At 39.1% G+C, this 22,979-nt stretch overlaps 2 protein-coding genes across 2 annotated transcripts; both read left to right on the forward strand.

The window, feature by feature from the left end:
• The first annotated feature begins 2,503 nt into the window (after positions 1-2,503).
• Positions 2,504-15,912, forward strand: LOC136665851 (guanylate-binding protein 1-like). The gene is made up of 11 exons (XM_066643662.1): positions 2,504-2,619; positions 3,898-4,104; positions 4,830-4,957; positions 6,104-6,213; positions 6,486-6,688; positions 7,380-7,619; positions 10,151-10,431; positions 10,531-10,743; positions 12,610-12,712; positions 12,799-12,992; positions 15,487-15,912. The coding sequence occupies exons 2-11, from the start codon at positions 3,903-3,905 to the stop codon at positions 15,604-15,606; spliced, it is 1,794 nt and encodes a 597-aa protein (XP_066499759.1). The 5' UTR covers positions 2,504-2,619; positions 3,898-3,902; the 3' UTR covers positions 15,607-15,912.
• A 3,792-nt stretch (positions 15,913-19,704) lies between these two features.
• LOC136665852 (guanylate-binding protein 3-like) lies at positions 19,705-22,292 on the forward strand. Its single transcript, XM_066643663.1, has 3 exons — positions 19,705-19,874; positions 19,957-20,150; positions 21,534-22,292. The coding sequence occupies exons 1-3, from the start codon at positions 19,715-19,717 to the stop codon at positions 21,714-21,716; spliced, it is 537 nt and encodes a 178-aa protein (XP_066499760.1). The 5' UTR covers positions 19,705-19,714; the 3' UTR covers positions 21,717-22,292.
• Positions 22,293-22,979: the final 687 nt, after the last annotated feature.

Raw genomic sequence — 22,979 nt, forward strand, 5'->3', positions numbered from 1 at the left:
CAGTAAATCATATACCGCTGGAGTCTTTAATTTCCCTTTTAAATGGTCCAACATTTGTAAGGAACATGTATTTGTGGGAGGACCAGTGGAGCTAAGTGTGTGGGTTGCGCCAAGGAAAAATTAACCAAACTTCTCTGCCAATAAAAAACAGTTTATTCTGTGTGATGGTGTGGGGTGGCATCTCCCTCACTGGAGAAACAAGGCTTGTCATCATTGGAGGCTTCTCAATGCAGAGAGATATCGAGATGAAATTCTGCAACCAGTGGCAATCCCATATCTCCACAGTCTGGGACCAAACCGAACTCTATCCTCCAGGATGACAACACTCACCCCACAGAGTGGTGTTTATCAGAGACTACCTCCAGATTGTGGGAGTGGAAAGGAGGGAATGGCCTGTCAGCTCCTGACCTCAACCCCAATGAACACTTGTGTGATCAGCTTGGGCGTGCTGTTGGTGTCAGAGCGACCAACACAACCACAATGGCGACAAATGCTGGTTGAAGAAAGGGATGCCATCCCACAGCAGTGTGTGACCAGGCCGGTGACCAGTGTGAAGAGGAGGTGGAGGCTGTTGTGGCTGTATATGGTTCTTCCTCACGCTACTGAGTAAATTAATAAACAGTTAAATTGCCGATACGTCTTGTTTCTTCAAACTTTAATCATCCAGTCATCACACACCAAACGAGTCAATGGCAGAATAAACTGTTTGGATGTGACAGAGAGGATTTGGCAAATTTTTCATGGGCTCAACCCACATATATGACTGAGGGGAAACGCTGTCCTCTCGTTTATTTATGTTCGAAATTTCTGTATCTTTTAAGGTGGAGCGGTGTTTGTGAGGAAGAAGCAAATGTATCTTTTAAGATGGAGCGATTGGTTTAACATTGGTTTAGACATCACAGAGTGTATGAAAAGGTGGAATAACTTGAGGGACAAGTAAGTTCACATCAAAAAAGAAACTGGGCTGAGCACAATCTGTCATGCCCTGTGTTTAGGCTCATGTTCAGCTTCTTCAAAGTTAAAGAATGAGAGATGATCCTCTTAGACAGCTCGTTTTGATTTTGTTTTCTTTAGGGCATAAACTACACAGCTCAGTATGCTAGATATATTTTCCAGGACAAAAATAGACATACATTGGTGATAGAAAATCTCTGACCACAAAATAAGGTTCTAGACAGAAGCTCATTAAACAGGTAACATGCTCTGAAGGGCTGTTAATTTGATACATTCTTGGATTTTAAAAGTTAGGTCAGTCTTTCCCATCCAAAAATGGGGTTACTTTGTTTATGACGTGGTTATCCGTTGTTTATACACTGTTTACTATATAGTGCCACTCACAGGAGACGAGGAATCAAACTGATCTGTTGTCCTTGAAGGAACGCATTTATTTTCCACACGACTGTGGCAGAGGATCAAACATAATTTAGTACAAAATCCTTGATGCATGTAGGCCACTAGATGTCAGTTCAAAGGATGTTTCCGAATGGAAATTCATATTTCATTTTGATTTTCACTCATAAACCGGTGTCCCTTTCACTTTTTTAAAAGCAGCTTTAGAATGAATGAAATGTTGAACAGTGAGATTTCTTAAAGAAGCGCCAGCTCTGGAACCGTGAACCACAGTTGAACAAACTGATGCTGGAGATACAGTCTCTGACTAAAAGATAAAAGCAACACCCTGGACCGGTTCAGCTGCATTATTCTCCATGACATTTATCTGTCTCCCCCAGTCTATACGTCTAGAACATGTTTGTGCATCAGCTACCCTCCAGCCTCCGTAAGTACATCATTCATGGTTTTGGAAAATTACAGCGAAAATAAACAACTTCCTGATAATTATGTACTTTGTCTAAGTGGAACATGCAGGAAAACAATCTTTAAATATACATAAGATGAATTATAAACCAATACAAATTGCAAAATATATGCACAGGTTATTTTTCCCCAAACAAATTTTCCCATTCTGCATATTGTGCATTAAAACATGGTCCTGTAGGGAATTATACAGCTGTTTACACTCAGAAAATCTACATTTAAAACATGTTCTTCAGTCCATTGTAAAAAAAAAAATGAATAAAGTACTGATAAAATAGTTATATTCATATTTCTGATGCATTATTAAAGTTAATAAACCCCTAATAAATACGTTGTTATTTAAATGTCTGCTCCATTATTAATAAATGAATAAAGCAAAGATGAGGAAATAATTATTAATATTTCCTCTCTACTGTAAATAAATTAATAAAGCAGTGATAATATAGTCATTCATATTTCTATCCTGTTATTAATTAATTATTAAATAACCGATTAACAGTAATCCTCTGTCCTTTATCTTTAGAGAATGCTGATGTTCCTGTACAGAGAGTAGAAATGCTTTCACTTTCAGGTTCTTTGTTTCCTTATAAGGCTGGTGAGCCTCACCTTTTCCAGCTCCCCCCTCTATAAATACAGCTCACCTTCACTTACTTCACTTTCCTCATCTTCCTCTTCAGTCTGAGGACGTCATTCGCTGTAGACCCTCTTCACTGACAGAGACTCTATCTGCAGGAGCCTTGTTCATAAAGAGAAGACCTTTCTCTCTCCACTCCAACAGACTACCACCTGGACAGAGGACACAGGGTAGGATACGTTTCATATCAGAGATAAACCCTTAATACATAAATTATATTTAGAAATCTTGTTTCAAAATTAGTTTATTTTAAATGGGCACATTAAGAAAGGTCAGTTTTTCAGAGCATTTTCGCATTCCACCAACCCACACAGTTACTGCTTTTCCACCAAAAAACTGATTCCACTCCTGAAACATTTGTGCTCCCCAGAGAACTGAACTGTTTCTGTTCTATTTGCTATTATAGGCTTTAGAATTGCCCCCCCCCCCATCTGAGTTTGTCCAATAACAGCACTGGACCCGCGTTTATGTGAGAGTAAAAACAGATTATAAAATTGTAGAATCATATTGTGAACAATTAAATCTGGAATTAAAAAATAACTGATATTAGGTTTCAACAATGGACAGTGTAGTTCCACCACCCAATCTGCAGGTGGAGACTTCTGCAAGTTCAACAGAAGCAGTGTGCAGCAGAACTTCAGCTGTGTGAACTCAGGGAAACTCACATTTTCCATTAATATAAGGCTTAAGGCTGGTGTAATGTTGGATAGACTTTAATCTCTCTTTAGTTGCGGTGTAAACTGTGGGATTTTGGACATTCCTGTAGGGAACAGCACCACATTTGACCAAACAATACCCGATTAAAAGAGAGTCAAATGTTGATATCAAACAAATTAATTTAATTGATTCAAGTTCACTCACACACTGACAACCTTGAATTAAGAAATTCTGGCAACGTTGGACATGGACCAGCACCTCAAGTAAACACCTTTACACAATGCTGACTTCACTCTTTTCATTGACGATTCTTCAACAGTAGAAGACAAGGGAAGACTAACTGGATGGGCAGTGAGAAATAAAGTAAATAACCTTGAAAAATGTGACACCACTGATGAACACAGCGACAGTGATGATGGAAACATGGACGTGTTGATTATGAGTTTGTATGAGTTGAGAAATTTTGAGACATTACTGATATCAAACAGAGGCAACAGGACTAAATATAGTTAGTTTAGAATTTGTACTTTAAACTAGTATTATTCTTATTATTTTCAGCAAACAAGGAGTGATTAGCTGACCCTATTGAGGCCTGTGCCCTTTTGTCATCTAGAAGATTATCCCTCCAGGCAGATTAGCACACTTGTAATTTAATGAGCCGCAGTCATTTATTTCCAGGCATGAGTGTGGTAACTGTAACAAGTACCAACCTTTTCTGATTATATTAGTACTTAATAATTGATAAACCTGGATATATTTAACATCATGTTTATGTATAAATTCTGCTCCAGACACAATGGCGTTTGGAGGCAGTTATGCTGAAATGTCCGCCCCAATTTGTCTCATCAATAACATGCCTGATGGGAAGATGGTGGTTTGTAAAGAAGCGATGCAGATCCTGGATCAGATCACTCAGCCTGTGGTGGTGGTGGCAGTGGTGGGTCTGTACCGAACTGGAAAGTCCTACCTCATGAACCGACTGGCAGGAAAACAGACAGGTGAGAGGTCATTGTATACTATGAATTATATTTAATGCTATTATGGTGTGATTAATATTATCTAATTGTGAGAGTTCCATATTGGACCTTTAGTGATGCTATACAAAGAAACTAAGCAAATATTACCATACAAAAAACAGATTCCAGTTTATTGAGATACTTGGGTTTATCTCCAGAACCGCCCTCTACAGTTCAGACCAGATTTTTATTTGGGTTCAAATCTGGATTATGAGAGTCACTGTAAACCCTTAATTTTGTGCATCTACAACCATGCCTTTGTCAGTTTTGGTGTGTACTGCAGATCAATGTCTTATAGAAGACCAGAGCACAACCCCACTTCAGACTCTGACAGAGACAACCTGATTTGGGATGAAATGTTCTTTTAACAAATTTAATTAATTACACCACTGACCCCAATAAAGCCCTAAACACTTGCATGGCCCGAGAGCTGGCCAGAATCGCATCTGACCACAAAACTCAACTGCATTTGTAGATCAGATGGTATAAAATATGTCTTGGGCTGTTTCTCAATACCAAGAAAACAAAGAATGGACTTGTGTTCTCTAGAAGATCGTATGTGAGAAGAACAAGAATATACTGAGCAGCTTGGTCAATTTTAATTGTTTGAAAATTGATAAATATATATAAACAAATTGCTAAGGGTAAGGGTTAATATATTATTTGTATACATTACACTATTCTGTATTTTCTAATCTACTATTTAGGTTTTGCTCTGGGCAGCACCATTGAGTCTAAGACGAAGGGAATCTGGATGTGGTGTGTGCCTCACCCTCAGAAAAAAGACCACACTCTTGTGCTTCTGGACACTGAGGGACTGGGGGATGTGGAGAAGGTGGGGACAGAAATATTTAAATAATTTCTTGAATGCAGAAACAAATATCAGAATAAAATTAAAGCAGCCAATTTCCAGTGACTGTCTTACACTGACCCTATGTTTTAGAAATTCTGTAATGAAGTATATTCATGGCCAGACATCCTGACAATAATGAAGATAAAGTATTTATTACTGAACAGCATTCTCTGCAGGAAAAGCTATTTGATCAAAGGTTTTTAAACACTTTTTTTCTTTTCAGTAGTTGGATACTGGTCATGATAAAACATTCATTCATTATCTGTAGCCGGTGGGTCCAGAGCCTACCTGGAATCATTGGGCGCAAGGCGGGAATACACCCTGGAGGGGGCACCAGTCCTTTACAGGGCAACACAGTCACACACACATTCACTCACACACACACTTTTGAGTTGCCAATCCACCTACCAACGTGTGTTATTGGACTGTGGGAGGAAACCCACAGGGCCACAGGGAGAACACACAAACTCCTCACCGACAATCACCCGGAGCGGGAATCGAACCCTGGAGCTGTGTGACTGTGACACTATCTACTGCGCCACCGTGCCACCATGATAAAACATATCATGACATAACAACTTGATTTTACTCTTTACTTGCTTTCCTTCATTGTTGGCTACTGGAAGCTTAGCATGAGATACAAACAATGTAAGAGGGAAAAATAAATAAGAAAAAAGGTACGAGAATAGATGAATAAGCAAATTTTTTTTAAGTAAGTTTGCTAGCATAGTGGCTAATGATTCCCAAAGTCCATGCTATATTCAAGATTCAGGGCTTTCACCAAATACTAACAAATCTCATTGACTCAGACACATTGACCCTGTGTAGCTTTCTGGCAACCTCGGTGACTTAAATCAAAGATAGGGCATCTGACATGCTGGCATCCTCTGATCCTACCTTCAGCAGAGAAGGCATGTGCCTCAGGCTTAGAATTTCCTCAGAGAGCTCCATCTGAAAACAGACTTAATTTTCACTCAACCTCAGAGTTTCACCAGCCTTGTCAAGTACAGATTGGACCTTATTTCAAGTGGCACTTCTAAACATGTATGGAATGAGCTGTAAATATGTATTCATTATGCTTTAGAAGTATTTGTAACCTATTGATAAAATGTGTTGTGTGTTTTTTAGGGAGATGAGAAACATGATATCTGGATCTTCTGTATGGCTGTTCTCCTCAGCAGCACTCTGGTCTACAACAGCTTAGGAACAATTGATAACACAGCACTGGAGAAACTACAGTATCCTTAAACACACCCTAATCATAACCCTGGTGTACAACATCAGTGCTGGTGACTCAGTTGATTAGAATTTTATGTCTCATGACTCACATGTGTATATCCCGGTATTTAGACTCTAACTTACGTCCCAGTGACTTAAGTGTACTGATGTTTTGTAGGTGACTTACTATTTTGTAGCACAACACATGTACTCCTTGGATCCCAATTTTATGGCTTGCAGATTTTTTTAACAAAAATATACACAGTTTTCCTTAATTGAATTTGATACACAGCTATGTAGCGGAGTTGACAGAGCACATTAAAGTAAAGTCAAACTCCCAAAATGGCAAGGAAACATACAACACCTCCACAGAGTTCATGAGAGTTTTTCCCTCCTTCGTTTGGGCAGTGAGAGACTTCACTCTGCAGCTGGAGCTGAATGGAAAACCCATCACAGCAGATGAATACCTAGAGAACGCTCTCAAACTCAAACCAGGTAATTATATAAATATGAAACCCATCACAGCAGATGAATAACTGGAGAACGCTCTCAAAGTCAAACCAGGTAACTATATAAATATAAATAAAAAAAACCCTCACAAGAGAAAAATGCCAGGTGAACAAGTTTACAGTTTTCAATTTGTCATTTGTGCTAAATATATTGTTAGCACAATTTTACTGAGTCTACTCACTGTTCACATGTTGCTCCAACTTTTAGATATAAAAACTCAAGGGGGTCTCACATTGGGCCTAGTCCTGATATAATAACTGTTACTCTTCAGCTGAAACGTTTCTCACCCATGCTCACAAACTGCTCAGGTTAAAAAAATGTCATCATTTGGATCTGGACAAAAGCATATCTATAATTATCTATGATTACAATAATGATGTCTTGGGAGATTACTACAACATTTTATTAAGGATAATGAATTTAATATTTCTTTTTTGCAATTATGTTTTAGAGACTATAATTATTTGTAACTTTTATAATCTAGTAAAATGATCTCAGTATTTTAATAATTTTGCTTATTTTAAGAGAAATGCTTTAAACAGTAAAAACTATCTACTGAAACTTAAACATGAAGAAATTTGTGCTGTTAGATATATTTCAAAGAAATCACTTGATTAAAGATTACTGGAAAGGCTGTTAAAGATTTTAATAAATATTATTTGTGTTTAATTCAAAGGAGACAGCCTGAATGACATAAGGAACAAAACAAGGAGCAGTTTGAGAGATTTCTTTGCTGTTCGCAAATGTTTCGTGTTTGAACGTCCAGCAAGTCCTAAGAAGATGAAGGATATGGAAATGCTCACCGACGCTGACCTGGAAAAAGATTTTGTGGAGCAGGCAAACATTTTTTGTTCATATATTTACAGCAGCTCTAAACCTAAAACCATGAGGGGAGGACTGGGAGTCACCGGGAGAAGTGAGTAAATGAATCAAATGTTAATAGATTTAAAAAAATCTTCAGTACATGTCAAATATGCATATCCACTACAGGTCAAATGCATGTATGAAACATCAAATCAATGAATACAGATATCAAATTGACATATAAAATACAGATCATATACACACACAAATCACACATATCAAAACACGTCATATACCCATATCACATTCATATCAGATACAGATCAAATATACATCAAATCCAATACAGCTGAGAAATTCAAACTAAAGCTTTTGTTAGAGTTTGGAACATGTATATTCCTTGGGAAATCATTTGAAATGATCTGAATTTCAGCTCAAATGTCCTCAGTGTCTAACACTACAGCCAAACTTCATTATCAGACCCAACGTACGTGGACTTCCCTCACACTGTATGAGTTCACTAGAGTAAGTTTAACTTACTGGTGACTCTGTGATATCACAATAGTGAAAAAGAAATGGAATGTGACCAATTGAATTGTGACAGTCTGGAGCAGCAGTACATGAGCATAATGTCACAGAATATACACGCAGTGTGTGTACACAATAATCCGTGAGGTAGCTGAATTCAACAATATGTTATGTTTAACAAAATGTTAAATGTTTAAAGTGTACTTTTAATAAAGGAAAACCAAAGCAGGTGTGATGAACAGTGAATTGCCTGCGAGGACATTTCCATAAATTTAATTAATATAAAGGTAAATGCAGAAATCAAACCATGTTTTGTCAGTTTTTAAATTCTGATTGTGTCCAGATGAATAAATATTTAAACAAGATTCTGGGTAGGCTCTGGACCCACAGCCACCCCAGAGTTGATAATGGTTTGATGAATGAATGAATGAGATGTCACATGAGAGAAGGCTAGAACTAAAGGAGCTGGAAGAAACAAAAAAACTTTTCAGTGCTGGAGAGACCAGAGAGATTGGAAGAGTTTAAAACAGAGATGCAAAATTAGTTTTACTGACTCAAATGTTATTGTTTTGTTACTGGCTTGAATCAAACTTACATAGACTTTTGTGCTATAGTCATTATCATCCTTTCTGCAAGGCCAGCTGAGTCCTGGGTCTACCCTGGGGCCTCCTCCCAGTTGGCTGTGCCTAGTATACCTTCAATTTGCTAGTACAGACCACGCCTGTAGAGGCTGAAACGGGGAGGTGAACTCAGAAGTCTTTGGGGAATTCAGGGTGGCTTATGGATGCATATGAAGATGGACCCTCCCTTGGATAAATGAATATGAGAAAAGGGTAGAGATGGGGTGGAGGTGGGAGCAAGTTTTTTAAAACAGGAGGCTCGGTGGGTTTGATAATGGCCGAATATGTCTCCTAATATGGTGATCAGCAGGAATGACCCAGCCTGGAGCAGCAGGCTGACATAGTGAAGCAGTTGAATTGAAATTCGTCTCCTGAACTAAATGAAGCGAGTTTGTCTGACGTGGAAATGACATGAATTTGCAGTGGGTATATATAGGGCTGAGAGGAGGAGTTTGGGCATGGTCCTACTCCCAAAATTAGGTTATTACATAACTTCAATTAGAGACATCCAGGAGGCATTTGATCACATATTCAAAACACTTTAAATGGCTCATCTCAATGCAAAGGAGCAGCAGATCTACTCTGAGCTCCTGACAAATCATTAAGGTCCTCAACTTATTATGGAGAGTATGCTCAGAGGTTCATAAGACAAAATACATTTCAGCTGCAGTCTTGGTCTTTCTGTCATTACCCAAAGTTGCCATCCTTCACTTGGGGTGGATTCTCTTTCCTAAAAGAAAGAACATTTTCTGCTAGATAAGCATGTCCTCAGATTTGGAGGTGCTGATCCAAACACCAACCACTTCACACTATACAAATGCTCAAGTGTATATGGGAGGCATCCATACAAAGAAGACAGAAGGACAGCATCATCAGAAAATAGTTTAGATGACACCTTCCAAACCCTCAGACAGAGGTCCTTATGCCATAGAATGTGCATTTCCATGAATATCAGTAACAGGAATGGAGACAAGGCTCAACCCTGACTGAGTCCAATTGGTACACACTCTCCAGATCCCTACGTTGAAAAACAGGAACCACCTCACCAGTTTTGCTAATCATTGTTCCTGAAATCCATATTATATTGTTTCAAACTTGACAACCCCCAAGGGCTTCAACAATACCAGGTGAATTTAGGAGGTCAATACCAGGTGAATCTAAGGTTTAGGAGTTCTTCCTTATGGCCGTTTACTTCATCACAGGTGTCCACAAGAGTGTCCTTGTGTTTCAGGCACCAACACGATTCTGACCACAGCTATATACAAATACTTCTGCAATGGAGATCGTGAACTCCAGAAATGTCAGGACGGAGGCCAGTTCTCTGCTGTGCTCCAACACCTTTCTTTTTAATTACTAAGTTTGGAAACTAAGGAGACTACTTGCTGCAGTTTGTCAAGTCAAAACTTGCCTGTACAATTTTTACAATAATACATTAGCCATTCTTGTCAATAAATCAGCTACTTAGAAGTTAATGTAGTTGAAATATATGTTTCAGTGTTGGCCACTCTGGCTCAGACGTATGTGGATACCATCAGCAGTGGTCAGATTCCATCTCTAGACAGTGCAGTTGAGTCTTTGGCTCGGATTCAGAACACTCGAGCAGTAACTGAAGCCGTAGATTTTTACCGCAGTGAGATGACCAAAAAAGTCAAGTTCCCCACAAAGACTCAGCAGGAACTTTCTGACATCCACGCAGAAATAGAGAAGGATTCTATCAGCATCTTCATCAGAAGCTCATTTAATGACGTGGAACAGAAATACCAGAAGGAGCTACAGGTACTAAATGTGATGATTTATCTGATTTTAAAAGTCAGAGATGATTAATCCAGGTAATAAAACGAGCTGTAAACATCCCTTTCATCCTGTGATGCACAGACACAGCTGGAGCATGAGTACGGGGAGCTGGTTAAACAGAATAAGGAGGAATCTCGTAAACTGAGTCGTAGTGCTATTTCTCGAGTGTTTGGTCCTCTGGAGGAAGAAGTGAAGGAGGGCATTTACATGCGCCCAGGAGGATACTCAGACTTCTGCATCGCACAGGAGGCAGCAGTTCAACAGTACAAACAGGAGGAAGGACTAGGGCTTATGGTAAGTCTTCATTTAGACAACAATAATATTGGAATATAATAACCTTAATTAATATGTAAATGACAGAAATAACTATATAAACCTCTCAGTCTTATTAATATCCACAATTTAGCTTTTGTTCTTTTCTATCTAACAATATATTTTGCTGTGAAAATGTCATTTTTACTTCTTTTTGCTGCATGTTTGTAACATTTGAATATTTCAGATGACCAAATTAATTTTAATATTAGACAGAGACAAAACCAGTAAACACAAAATGCTGCATTAAAATATGATTAAATTAAAATTTAGCTCAGCCCTATCTTGTCCTAAAAAGGAGAAAAATAAGAAGAGAGGTGACCTTTTAGAGGAACGGTCCCCCAGAACCTCTCCAAGGGCTCATCAACAACTCTTGCCAAAGAAACAAAAACAAAAAAAAAAAAAAACATGCAGATTAACCCCCAATACTTTTGGAATAATATGCTGTAAACCTATTCACAATAAGAACCAGACTAAGATTCAAATGTGGTGGAATTGTTATGGTCTGGGGCTGCTTGGCACAAATTGGTTTATGCAGGAGGACAGTAATCCCGAGCATGCAATAAAAAAAAAACTCAAAAGAAGAAACAGAAATTTCAGGAATTGCCAAGTCAAAGTGCTTACTTGAATCAAATTGAGATTACGTGGCCAGGGCCTAATAGTTTCTGCAAAGAAATAGCAATAGCAATTCTGCAAAGAAGAGTGGACCAAAATTGTTAATACCAAGAATCGTATTAGATTTTGGGAAAGTTTATTTCTCACATACACTAGGTAATAAGGATTTTGAGTAATTATTATCATACACAAGATAAGATGTAAAATATCCTTTGCCAATTCATAAGAGCTTCACATAGGGCCCACCCCACTCTCTTCCTACCACACAGTTTATTGTTCCAATCCTACAGGTACACCCTATGGTTGCTGTGGCTGTTTATGTTCCGATTAGCAACCACCTGCCCTTAACATGTACAATTAATCATTGAGCCCATTACATGAGTATCCAAACCACCCACTGTATCACTAGCTTTTCACAGGGGTCATCAGGTAGGCACCTTCCTTGTCAGGATTTCACTGAATTAAGCCCACAACGCCTCCAGAAGGCTCAACAGTGAAGTCTGGTGTCCCAGACCCACCCCCCTCCAAACCAGCTTTTTGCAGTCATTTCTTACCCTTTGCCATCAGCAACCATAAATCCTAACTGTAAAGGCTGTACCCAGCCCCACTGGCACCGTTAATGTATGCTCAGTGCCACCAAGTTCATGGGATCTTTATGTGCTACTTCATCAACCATCCCAACAGATCCTCTACAGTGCATTTCCCCAACTAGTCCAGGTTCTCCTTATCCACAACCACTGACTAGACATTTAAGCTGTTTCTGATAACTCCTTCATAGCTGCACTTATTTTCCGGCCCCTGATGCCGAACTACACAAGCTGGGATACGGCAGACCTGGCTATAAATCCCCTAACACTCTTATTATAAATAATGGAGAGATCATTTAAAAACTGCATATTTCACTTAATTTTATTGTCTCTGTCAGATTAAAAGTACTTTGATTATGTGTCAACATCCAACTGTGACAAATGTGCTCAAATAGAAGAAATTGTGAAGGGGCAATTAATATTTTACAGCATTTTACATTCTCTTCAGAGAATCTGATCATTGTTTTATTCAAAATTCAAGTTTAATTTGTGTATTATTTTTACAACCTGATGTTGTCACAAACAGCTCCAAACATTTTTATTTACATTTTGCACAGTGTCTGATCTCTGTCGCAAATGCAGTTTTTAGTTCAGGGGAGATAAAACTTTACCATACAAACCAATATCCATGCTGTAATTCTCTCAGAGTGAAGAGGTTCTGGCAGCCTACCTGTCAGAGAAGAGTGATATTGGACGCAGTATTCTGGCTGCTGACAGCTCCCTTACTGAAGCTGAACAGAAGATACAGGGTAAAATACAGTGAGAGAGCAAAGAGAAATACATGGGCAAAGTTTTGTAGTTGTTTCATAACTGCTCATATTCCTGCTTCTTGTAGATGAGAAAATTCAGAAAGATGCTCTGGAGCAGCAGAATAAATGTCTAGAAGAAGAGAAAAAAATCCAGGAACAGCTCATTCTGGATCAGCAGAAATCCCATGAGGAACATGTTGAGCAACTGAAGAACAAAATGGAAGAAGAGAGAACACGCAATAGAGAAGAGATTCAGAGAACACTAGAAGCTCATTATAAGGTAATAATGAAAAATACATTAATGATTTGTTATATTTTAATGAGACTCAATGTATCTTACTGACTGACTGACTGATATCCATTTTTGAAATGTGTATGCACAAGATTTCTGCTGACTGGAAATGTCTGTGTATATATGTGTGTTGTTGGTTTGTTTATAAAGCTGGTTTTGATGTTCTTTTCCTCTGAAGGAATAATTGATTCACTGTCACACTCCTCTTGAAGCCCAAACTTACTTTCAGCCTGTGGCATGTTCATAAACCTGGCAAAACTGTTTCAGAAATCAGAGGCTTCCACAATGCCCTCAAACAAAGTGGTTGCTATTTTAACTAAGGTGATTTGTTGGGTGATGCTAGGTTGTTGATAAGGTGATCAGTAGAATTTTACCAGGTAATTTTTATGGTACTTAAGGTGGTTGATTGGCTGTTGCCAGGTGGTTGCTATCTTAGATAAGGTGATTGTGTGGGTGTCAACAGGTGATGTCTGTTGTAGTTATAGGGATTGTTTGGGTGTTGCGAGATGATTGCTAAAAATAGGTTAGGATCCAAACTCTCCCTGAGCTCAGATACTTGCAGCCACAGGAAGCCACTGTGCGCAGCCGTGCAAAGATGTGGGTGATCTTTGGACAGTTGCAGACATGCTGTGCACCTGCATTCTGGATCAGCTGAGAGAGCCTTGTGGTGGGGGGCAGGGTTGAGGAGAGAAGAGAAAACACTGATGAGCTTGTGTGGATCAGATGCTGATGATTCCAGTCTCCCTCTGTAGAAAGATGACCTTGCAGCACTCACACCATTTGAGAACATGGAAATGTAGGAATGAAGATCTGAGTCAAGTTGAGATTTCCACCATCATCTCTCAACCTTTCTCATTTCTCTATGGTTACTGCAAAGGGCATCTATCAGCCAGGTTGGGAGGGTCTTGGAAACCTGGAGGATAGAGGACATAAACGATTAACTGCAGACAAGAGAGAAGAATGGAAAGTATCTGTAGCCATATCTAGGGAGAGAGAGAAGAGTAAGAGTCAGTGTGGGGAAGGGAAGTCAAGATGGCTGAAACAAGAGAAGAAGGAGAGCTGGAGTGCAGATTGCACTGAGTGAAGGAGGAACATTGACTGGGAGAGTGTAAAAGAAAGAAAGTGATGATCTGATCAGTGAGGTGGTATTACTGTGATGTCCAGAGTGTTGCCTGCTCTATGAGTCAAAGGACACTGGTTGAGGATGATGTTGAAGGATGATACCAGTTGTTCAAGGCAGGATGACTGCAGGTTGTCTGTTGGAAGGTTGAAGTCACAGAGGAGGATTGGTGTTTCATTGATGGGGAAGAGACTCAGAAGATTATGTAACTCATCAATTAAGTTGCTTAGAGGAGAAGGGGGATGATAAAAGACAATAATATGCCATTTAGTGGGTGAAGACACAGTAACAGCATGATATTCAAAAGTCCAATTTCTGGACAAAAACAAACCTGTGCCACCCCTGCCAGTCTGTCTCAGAGAGTGGGAGAAGTTAAAGGCAGAGCATAGGACTGCTGGAGTAGCTGAGTTCTCAGAGGTGATCCAGGTCTCTGTAAATGCCAGGAAGGGCAGGGGATGGTGCAATGCCTGGACTGAGGTGAAGTCTGCCTTTTGGACTGCTGGTTGGCAGTTCCAGAGTCCACATACCACCCTGGTCTGGGATTGAGATGACCATGTTGGATAGATAAGATTACTTGTGTTAGTAATCTTAAGGTTAGTTGTGCCTCCTGTGATTAAAATGGGGTCTTCTAACTCTGTACAGTGAGAGAATAGAAACTAAGAATCACGTGTTGAAAGTTCAATAGGGAGTAATTGAACATACAGAATATGAAGAAAAAAGTAAAGATACTTAGCCAAGGTAGGATAGATCTGAATTTGTGGAGAAGGTGAGGGAGTGGGACCACATATCTATGCCAGACTGCTGTACAGATGTCACCAGACAACAGCTTTGTTTTGTGGTAAATATGGGCAGAATTATTAGGACTGGTTTCCTAATCAGGAATTTTTTGGCTCTGAAACACTTCCATCTGCTCAGAGTGACTGCTGTAAAATGATTTGCACTCACTCATGTCATTACAAATGAGGCTTTTTAACATAGCTTTAACACTGGAATTGAAAAGCGTTAAAATGGTGCATGAGTGCGGAGTTGAAACTTTTAAAATTGTTCTGTTGTGAGAAAACGAGTGCATTTTTCTGTATGAAAATGATCAAGCATTTAAAAAAGTATGTTTTTCTTTAATGCTCCATATAAACAATTCCCTCTGTACTCAGGAGCACTCTCTAGTGTCTGACAAACCTGGAAAACATTCAGATGGTAATTTTGATTGTGGCTGGTTGTCAGCTGTAGTATTGAATAAGGTTGTGTTCCTGTAATAATGGTTACAATTTGTCGACAGATGATAATAATGGAGAGAGAAATTGTGTAAATGTACTGTACACTTGACATTCCTGTGTTTCACAGTTGATGATTTATTATTTACAGGAGCAGATACAGAGCATGAAGGAAGGACTTGAGGAGAGGAGTCGATTTATGCAGATGCAGATAGACCGGCTCCAGCAAGAGAAATGTAATAGTAATAATGTTCCTTGTTTAATTCTCTAACTAGAATTCAGTAATGAAAGGATCATTTTACTTTCATCTCAATGGAACGCTAATGTAATCTTATAAATCAATGTAACAGCCTTTTATTTTCACTATTTTAAACATTTGTTTTAGCCAATTTGTTATAAAGTTTTGGGAGATGTTTATTTGCTCTGCATGGGGTCAGCTTTTAGGTTAGGGTTAGGGTTAGGGTTTAAGAAATTTCCCTGGTGGTGGTCAACAACAATCAGTTTATGGCTTTGTTCTTAATCTGGAGATAATGTTATGTTGTGCTGGTGATGGTGAAAACACTGTGCTGTATGTTTTGATTGCTTAAAAATAAAATGGCTTTAACATCATTTACAAACCCAAGAGATTCCATGTGCATTTTTTCTGACACAAGACCTCACACATTACAGTTAGTAAAGGAAAAGTCACATAACAGTAAAGTGAGTCCACAGTGGGTGAACCTGTAAACAGACAAGTTCATACTTCATAAAGTGTTTGTACAAAGTATCAAATACAATTTAAATAAAAAGAAATACCTGAAGTTATTCTCACTAAAGTGCATGCTGTACCATGGTGGGGGACTGTCCCCAGTGATTTTAAATACAAATGTTTAGATACTGATTATGGTTCTTTACTTTTGGTCTTTCGTGCTGAAATCCAGGTCATTTCAACATGATCGAGTACTTAAGGTAATTATCAAACTCTTTCTGAGATGCACTACCTGTGTTTTGTCTGGAAGTTGACTTGTTATGGCATTATGGTAAGGAACCCATGCAAAACATCCACACCTCATGGGCATGACATGATCTCAGTGGTCTTTTTGGGTAATGGACAAAGAAGTTCAGATCATTTTTCAGTTCTGTTTCAGAAAGATAAGTAGTGTATTCAAATGTTGGCATTTGCAGGATTGCAACACACAGGTTAATAACAGTGAAAAATGTGTTTCAGCACTGGCCACTCTGGCTCAGACATATGTGGATACCATCAACAGTGGACAGATTCCATCTCTGAACAGTGCAGTTGAATCTTTGGCTCTGATTCAGAACAGTCGAGCAGTAACTGAAGCCGTAGACTTTTACCGCAGTGAGATGACCAAAAAAGTCAAGTTCCCCACGGAGACTCAGCAGGAACTTTCTGACGTTCACTCAGTCGTAGAGAAGAAGGCCATCAGCATTTTCATCAGAGACTCCTTCAACGACCTGGACCATAAATACCAGAAGGAGCTACAGGTATGAAATGTGATGTTTTCCTCATTTTAAAACTCTGAGGTTGATGCAGGAAGGAGAATGAGCTGTAAACATTCCTCTTTTCTGTGGTGTTCAGACACAGCTGGATCGTGAGTATGCAGAGCTGGTTAAACAGAATATTGAGGAATCTCGTAAACTGAGCAGGAGAGTAATCTCTCGAGTGTTTGGTCCCCTGGAAGAGGAGCTGAAACAGGGCACTTACCTACAGCTGGGAGGATACTCAAGGTTCTGCAGAGCCCTGGAGGTAGCAGTTCAACAGTACAAACGGCAGAAAGGACTAGGACTTATGGTGAGTCTTCATACTGTATATATTAAATACAATCCTGCTCTAGATTAGTACATTTATTGATATATGTTTCAGCTTTATATAGATGTCAAATACATGTTATAGTATGTTCTGCTATGCTCTGTTTTTACTTCCCATGTGTCTGTGTATGTTTTCTTTACAACATTTGGAGCCTTTTCTTCCTAAGCATCTGAGTTGCCAGTGTTGGCATCAGTCTCACTCTCATTCCCAACTTTTTTTTCCAGATCATTCTTATATAAACCAAATAAACATATTTTTTCCAAGCGTTCTCTGTTCTGCTTTTGTGGTTCTATTTGTCTTGTGTATAGGCTTTCATTTATTTCATGTTTCTGTGATTGTCTTGGTGTCATTTTTTTTTGCTATATGTTCATTACATCATCTTTCTCGTGTTCATATTTCATTCCTTTGTCAGGTCTCTGAATTGCTTTCCAGGTGTTTGTCATTATCTGGTGTTGTTAAATATGTGTTTCCAGTTCTAGGTTTTAAGTTATTGTCTGCATTTTGTTGCATGTTTTGTTCTGTGTCTCATTTCTGTTGCTTTTTGTGTTTATGCTCTTTTCTGGTTTAATAAAACTCCTTGCACTTGTAGACATTCACTTTATTTGTTTACTTTGTCCACACTTTGCCTTCATTACAGATTCTGTTCTTTTCAGGAGAAATCTGCAGTCACACCTCCAAAATTCAGTCTCTGAAACTCAATCAATTAATCAGTCAAATGTTATTTATATAAAGCTTTTCACAACAGAAGTCATCACAAAGCAGCTTTACAGAGATCAGGGTCCAAGCCTCCTGCAAGTCAGGGGTGACAGTGGCAAGGAGAATCTCACTCAGCACAAGAGGAATAAACTTTGGAAGGAATCAAGACACATAAGGGGGATCCCATCCTACTCTGGTTGACACGGGAGAGCACAACAAATAACAGAACTGATAAAGTGAACTGATAGAGACAATAAGTATGAGGTAATATGAAAGTAAAAAAAGTAGTAATGAAGATTTTACAAGGAGCAGGTGGTCAGTAATTCTGTGAGAAGTTAAGAGCAGGTGCCGAGTCCATTTGGGCTAAGACAGCATTCTTGAACTGACATGCATGGTGCTGTAGGTAAGACAAGACTAAGATGACACTGACATAGAGGGGGTGTGTTAGTGTGTGTTGTGCTGGTGCAAGTGCATCAGACACAGCAGTACTGCTGGACTTTTTAAACACAGTGTCCACTCACTGTCCCTCTGTTAGACACTCCTCCCTCGTTGGCCAAGTACAGGATGCATAGGGAGGAGCTGGATCAGGACATCATATGGAAGCAGCAGGAACAGGGTGTGTCTGTGAAAATTTAAGTTTTCAATTAAGTTTTAATTGAGATTTAACAAAAAGTCTCTTCCAGAATTGAGGAGCTTTGTGGGAAAAGACTATTCCTCCTGTAGTGTTTCCTAATGTGAAGAACTAAGAGTAGATGGGCTTGTGTAGCACTTTGCACAAGTTCCCTGCCATAAGCGCACTGCAATTATCTAGCAGTGAAATTATAATTGCATGGATTAAGGATCTTTTAAGGGTAAAATATGCCAGACTTTGGCAATATTGCATAAGTGGACGAAAGTGGTTTGACTGTATTGGATAGTATCAGTAAATATCAGTTTCAAAAGCTAGCCTTAATGAAGGTACCGGGTATTGCTGTTGAGTTATCAAAATTAATAGCAGCATTTCCAAGTGAACGTTTCTGAGTATCTGTACCTAGTAACAAGACCTACATTTGATCAGAATTGAACATTTTACGTCATTCAGTCTTTAATTTCAGTTAGACCTTGTGATATTTTATGTAGACAACATCATTAGGTTTGGCTGATATATACAGTTGTGTGTCATCAGTGTAACAGTGGAATTGAATCCCATGCTTACGGTTTAGTCGACCCAGTGGCAGCATGTAGAGTGTGAACAATACAGGGCCAAGCACTGACCCTTGTGGAACACCATATTTAACTAAAGTATGATTAGAGGATTTATTATTCAGATAAACAAAATGATAATGGTCAGACAAATAGGATCGCTATACTAAGGTCAAGTAGCTCCAGAATAGAGATATAGCCCTTATCAAGTGAAAGGAGTAAGTCATTAGTTACTCTTGTTAGAGCTGTTTCTGTGCTGTGATTTGGTCTAAATCCAGACTGAAAAATGTCATGAATGTCATTGTTTTGTAGGTAAAAGCACATTTGCTGTGACACGACTTTTTCTAGAATCTTAGCAATAAAAGGTAGGTTTGATATTGGCCTGTAGTTTGCGAGCTCAAGGTAAAGATTGGGTTTTTTAATAATTGGTTTGATTACTGCTAGTTTCAGAGAATTACGTACATATCCAATACTGAGGGATTAATTTATTATTGCAAGCAATGGTCTGATGACTTTAGGTAAGATTTGTTTAAATAACTGTGTTGGTACATGATCCTGGTATGTGGGGTTTCATCAATATGTCTACTGCCTTTTCCCAGTACAGGCTTCTTCTCTCTATCTCTGCATCCTTTCAGACCCACAGTGTTGGAATTTTCTTCTTAAAGTGGAACAGTTGACACAGACAGCTATGGATGTATTTAGAACTGAAGTGAGATATAATAGATGCCTCCTGTGTTTCCCTCAGAGTGAAGAGGTTCTGGCAGCCTATCTGACGGAGAAGAATAAGGTTGGGAGCAGTATTCTGGTTGCAGACCGCTCCCTTAATGAAGCTGAGCAGAAGATACAAGGTAAAACATGCTCAGGAAAAATGAGGGAGAAATTAGAGGAAATATGTCTCTTTTTGTTACTGTTTATCTTTGTTTCCTGTAGAGGAAAAACTCCAGAAAGATGCACTGGAGCAAAAGAATAAATATCTAGAAGAACACAAGAAAATCCAGGAACAGCTGATTCTGGATCAGCAAAAATCCCATGAGGAACATGTTGAGCAGCTTAAGAAGAAAATGGAAGCAGAGCTAGCACGAAATAGAGAAGAGATTCAGAGAACTCTAGACGCTCAATTTAAGGTAATAATTTAAAATTGTAATATTCACTATGTTCCTTAATTAAGAACTGTTCAATAATTTATTGCAACCTCAAATCATACATTTTTGGAGTATTTTTAACCAATTCTCAGCTGCAGTGACACTGATGTGATGGTGGTGTGTTATTGTGTGTTGTGCTGCTTGAGTTTTTAAACCCCTCAATATCACTGCTGGACTGAGAATAGTCATTCATTCATTCATTCATTCATTCATTGTCTGTAACCCTTATCCAGTTCAGACTGGCGGTGAGTCCGGAGCCTACCCAGAATCACTGGGCGAGAGGTGGGAACACACCTGGGGCGGCAGTCCTTCACAGGGCGACACACACTCACACACTCACACCTATGGACACTTTTGAGTCTCCAATCCACCTACCAACGTGTGTTTTTGGAGCGTGGGAGGAAACCGGAGCACCCAGAGGAAACCCACGCAGACACAGAGAGAACACCACACTCCTCACAGACAGTCACCCGGAGGAAACCCACACAGACACAGGGCGAACACACCACACTCCTCATATATAGCCACCCGGAGGAAACCCATGCAGACACAGGGAGAACACACCACACTCCTCACAGACAGTCACCCGGAGTGGGACTTGAACCTGTCAAAGTCCATTTGGGCTTCTTCCATGTCCCTGGACCTGTGTGACTGCGACACTTCCTGCTACACCACCGTGTCGCCCTTGAGAATAGTCCACCGACCAAAAACATCCAGCTGACAGCGTCCTGTAGACACAGTAATGACTCTGACTTTAAATTTTCAAGGTGGAGCAATGAGGGAGGACACTGAGTGGACACTGGGTTTAAAAACTCCAGCAGCACTGCTGTGTCTGATCCACTCTACACCAGCACAACACACACTAACACACCACCACCACGTCAGTGTCACTGCAGCGCTGAGAATGATCCATCACCACATCACACCTTCTCTGTGGGTGTCCTGACTATTTAAGAGCAGGGTGAAAGGGGCAACAGATGGACTACGGTGTGTAAGTGTAGAGCTACAGAGTGACTGGAGTGATTAGTGGAGCTGAGAGAGTGAACAGTGAGTGTAGAAAATGTAGGTTTTTAGACAACAGTGTGTAAAAAAGTAGAGACAATTTAAACCACAGCTGTTTTTTTTTTCATTTAAACATGTCATTCCACCTTAAAAGATGCAGGGCTTCTGAATGTAAACATATAGGAGAACAGCATTTCCCCACAATTGTAGATATTGTCTTTAAAATACAGTCATGTGTAATTACATTTCACATACACACGGTACAGATCTATATAGAATTACCAGGCAAAGTGCTTTCATTTCACATAGAATTTGTTGTTAATATTAATACCTATTAATATTTCATTGCTTTACTGTTTTCAGGAGCAGATGCAGAGCATTAAGGAGGAACATCATGCAAAAAGTTTGCAGATGCAGATGCAGATCGACCGGATCAAAGAAGAACGGAGCCGACAGAACCAAGATTCAGGGGGTTTCCTTGGTTTTTTTTTTAATGTGGCTGAAACGTTTTTCCCTACATTTAGCAATATGTTTAAACAAATGTAAAATAAAACAAACCAAAAACAAATGACAAACTGAAACATATAATGACATATGAGCATAGGTTTGAAAAAAAAATTAAAGTATTTTTTTTCTGGGATAATAATAATTTTAATGTAACACAAAGCACTTACAAGAATAATACACAGAACATCAGGAATACAGTAATACATAGAAGCAGAACCACAACATTAATATGTAAATGCTTCCCTAGGCTGACATCAATAACAGCCCGGGGCAGATGCAGCAGACAGTGAGCAGTGGCAGTGAGGATTCTATGACTTATTCCATGATTGTACTCAGTGATTTCTCCAGAAACAACCTGACCCTGACCTGGTTAAAGTGCTTATGCGTTATGAATGAATGTTTATTCTGTGTTATTCTATGTTATGTTCTTTGAGTGGTAATCACAATTAATTATGAAGTCAATTATTATATATAATCATTAGTTGAGGGTGATTCTCATTTTCAGTAGGTGTAGTAGGGCATGTAGGTTTCAATCAGGGTTTAACATGGTGCAGGTTTAAAGTCTTGTTTCTGAGCAGAATTTTAAAATGTTGTTAAATTATTATTATTATGTATATTCAGTTATGATGTTTTCATCATTAAAGGCCTTCATCAGCATCAGAAAAATCATAGTAATTTTTGTGACTTAAAGTTGTGTATTATTAAGTTATATGTCATTTTATTACAGCCCAGTTTCCGGAAAAATATGTAACATATTGTAAAATGCTATGAAAAACAAGAATCTAAATGGTTAATTATCTTGAAGCTATATAAAACAGATAAATTTTACATTAGCAACACATTTGCTAACTCTTTATACTTAAAATGAAAGAGTTACAAACATGTGTTAAAAGCCTATTTATATTTACATGATTAATAATCAATGAGAGCAAATATCATTTATTATATTTGTTATTAAAATATATATGTAATTATTTATGATAAACTAATAAATCACTGGGCGGTACAGCAGGTAGTATCTCTGTCACTGCTCCAGGGTCCTGGAGATTGTGGGTTCAAGTGCCGCTCCGGATGACTGTGAGGAGTGTGGTGTGTTCTCCCTGTGTCTGCGTGGGTTTCCTCCGGGTGACTGTCTGTGAAGAGTTGTTATGTTCTCCCTGTGTCTGCTTGGGTTTCCTCCGGGTGACTGTCTGTGAGGAGTGTGGTGTGTTCTCCCTGTGTCTGTGTGGGTTTCCTCCGGGTGACTGTCTGTGAGGAGTGTGGTGTGTTCTCCCTGTGTCTGCGTGGGTTTTCTCCAGGTGA

The sequence above is a fragment of the Hoplias malabaricus genome, chromosome 14 (genome assembly GCF_029633855.1).
Source record: "Hoplias malabaricus isolate fHopMal1 chromosome 14, fHopMal1.hap1, whole genome shotgun sequence".
Lineage (NCBI taxonomy): Eukaryota > Metazoa > Chordata > Actinopteri > Characiformes > Erythrinidae > Hoplias > Hoplias malabaricus.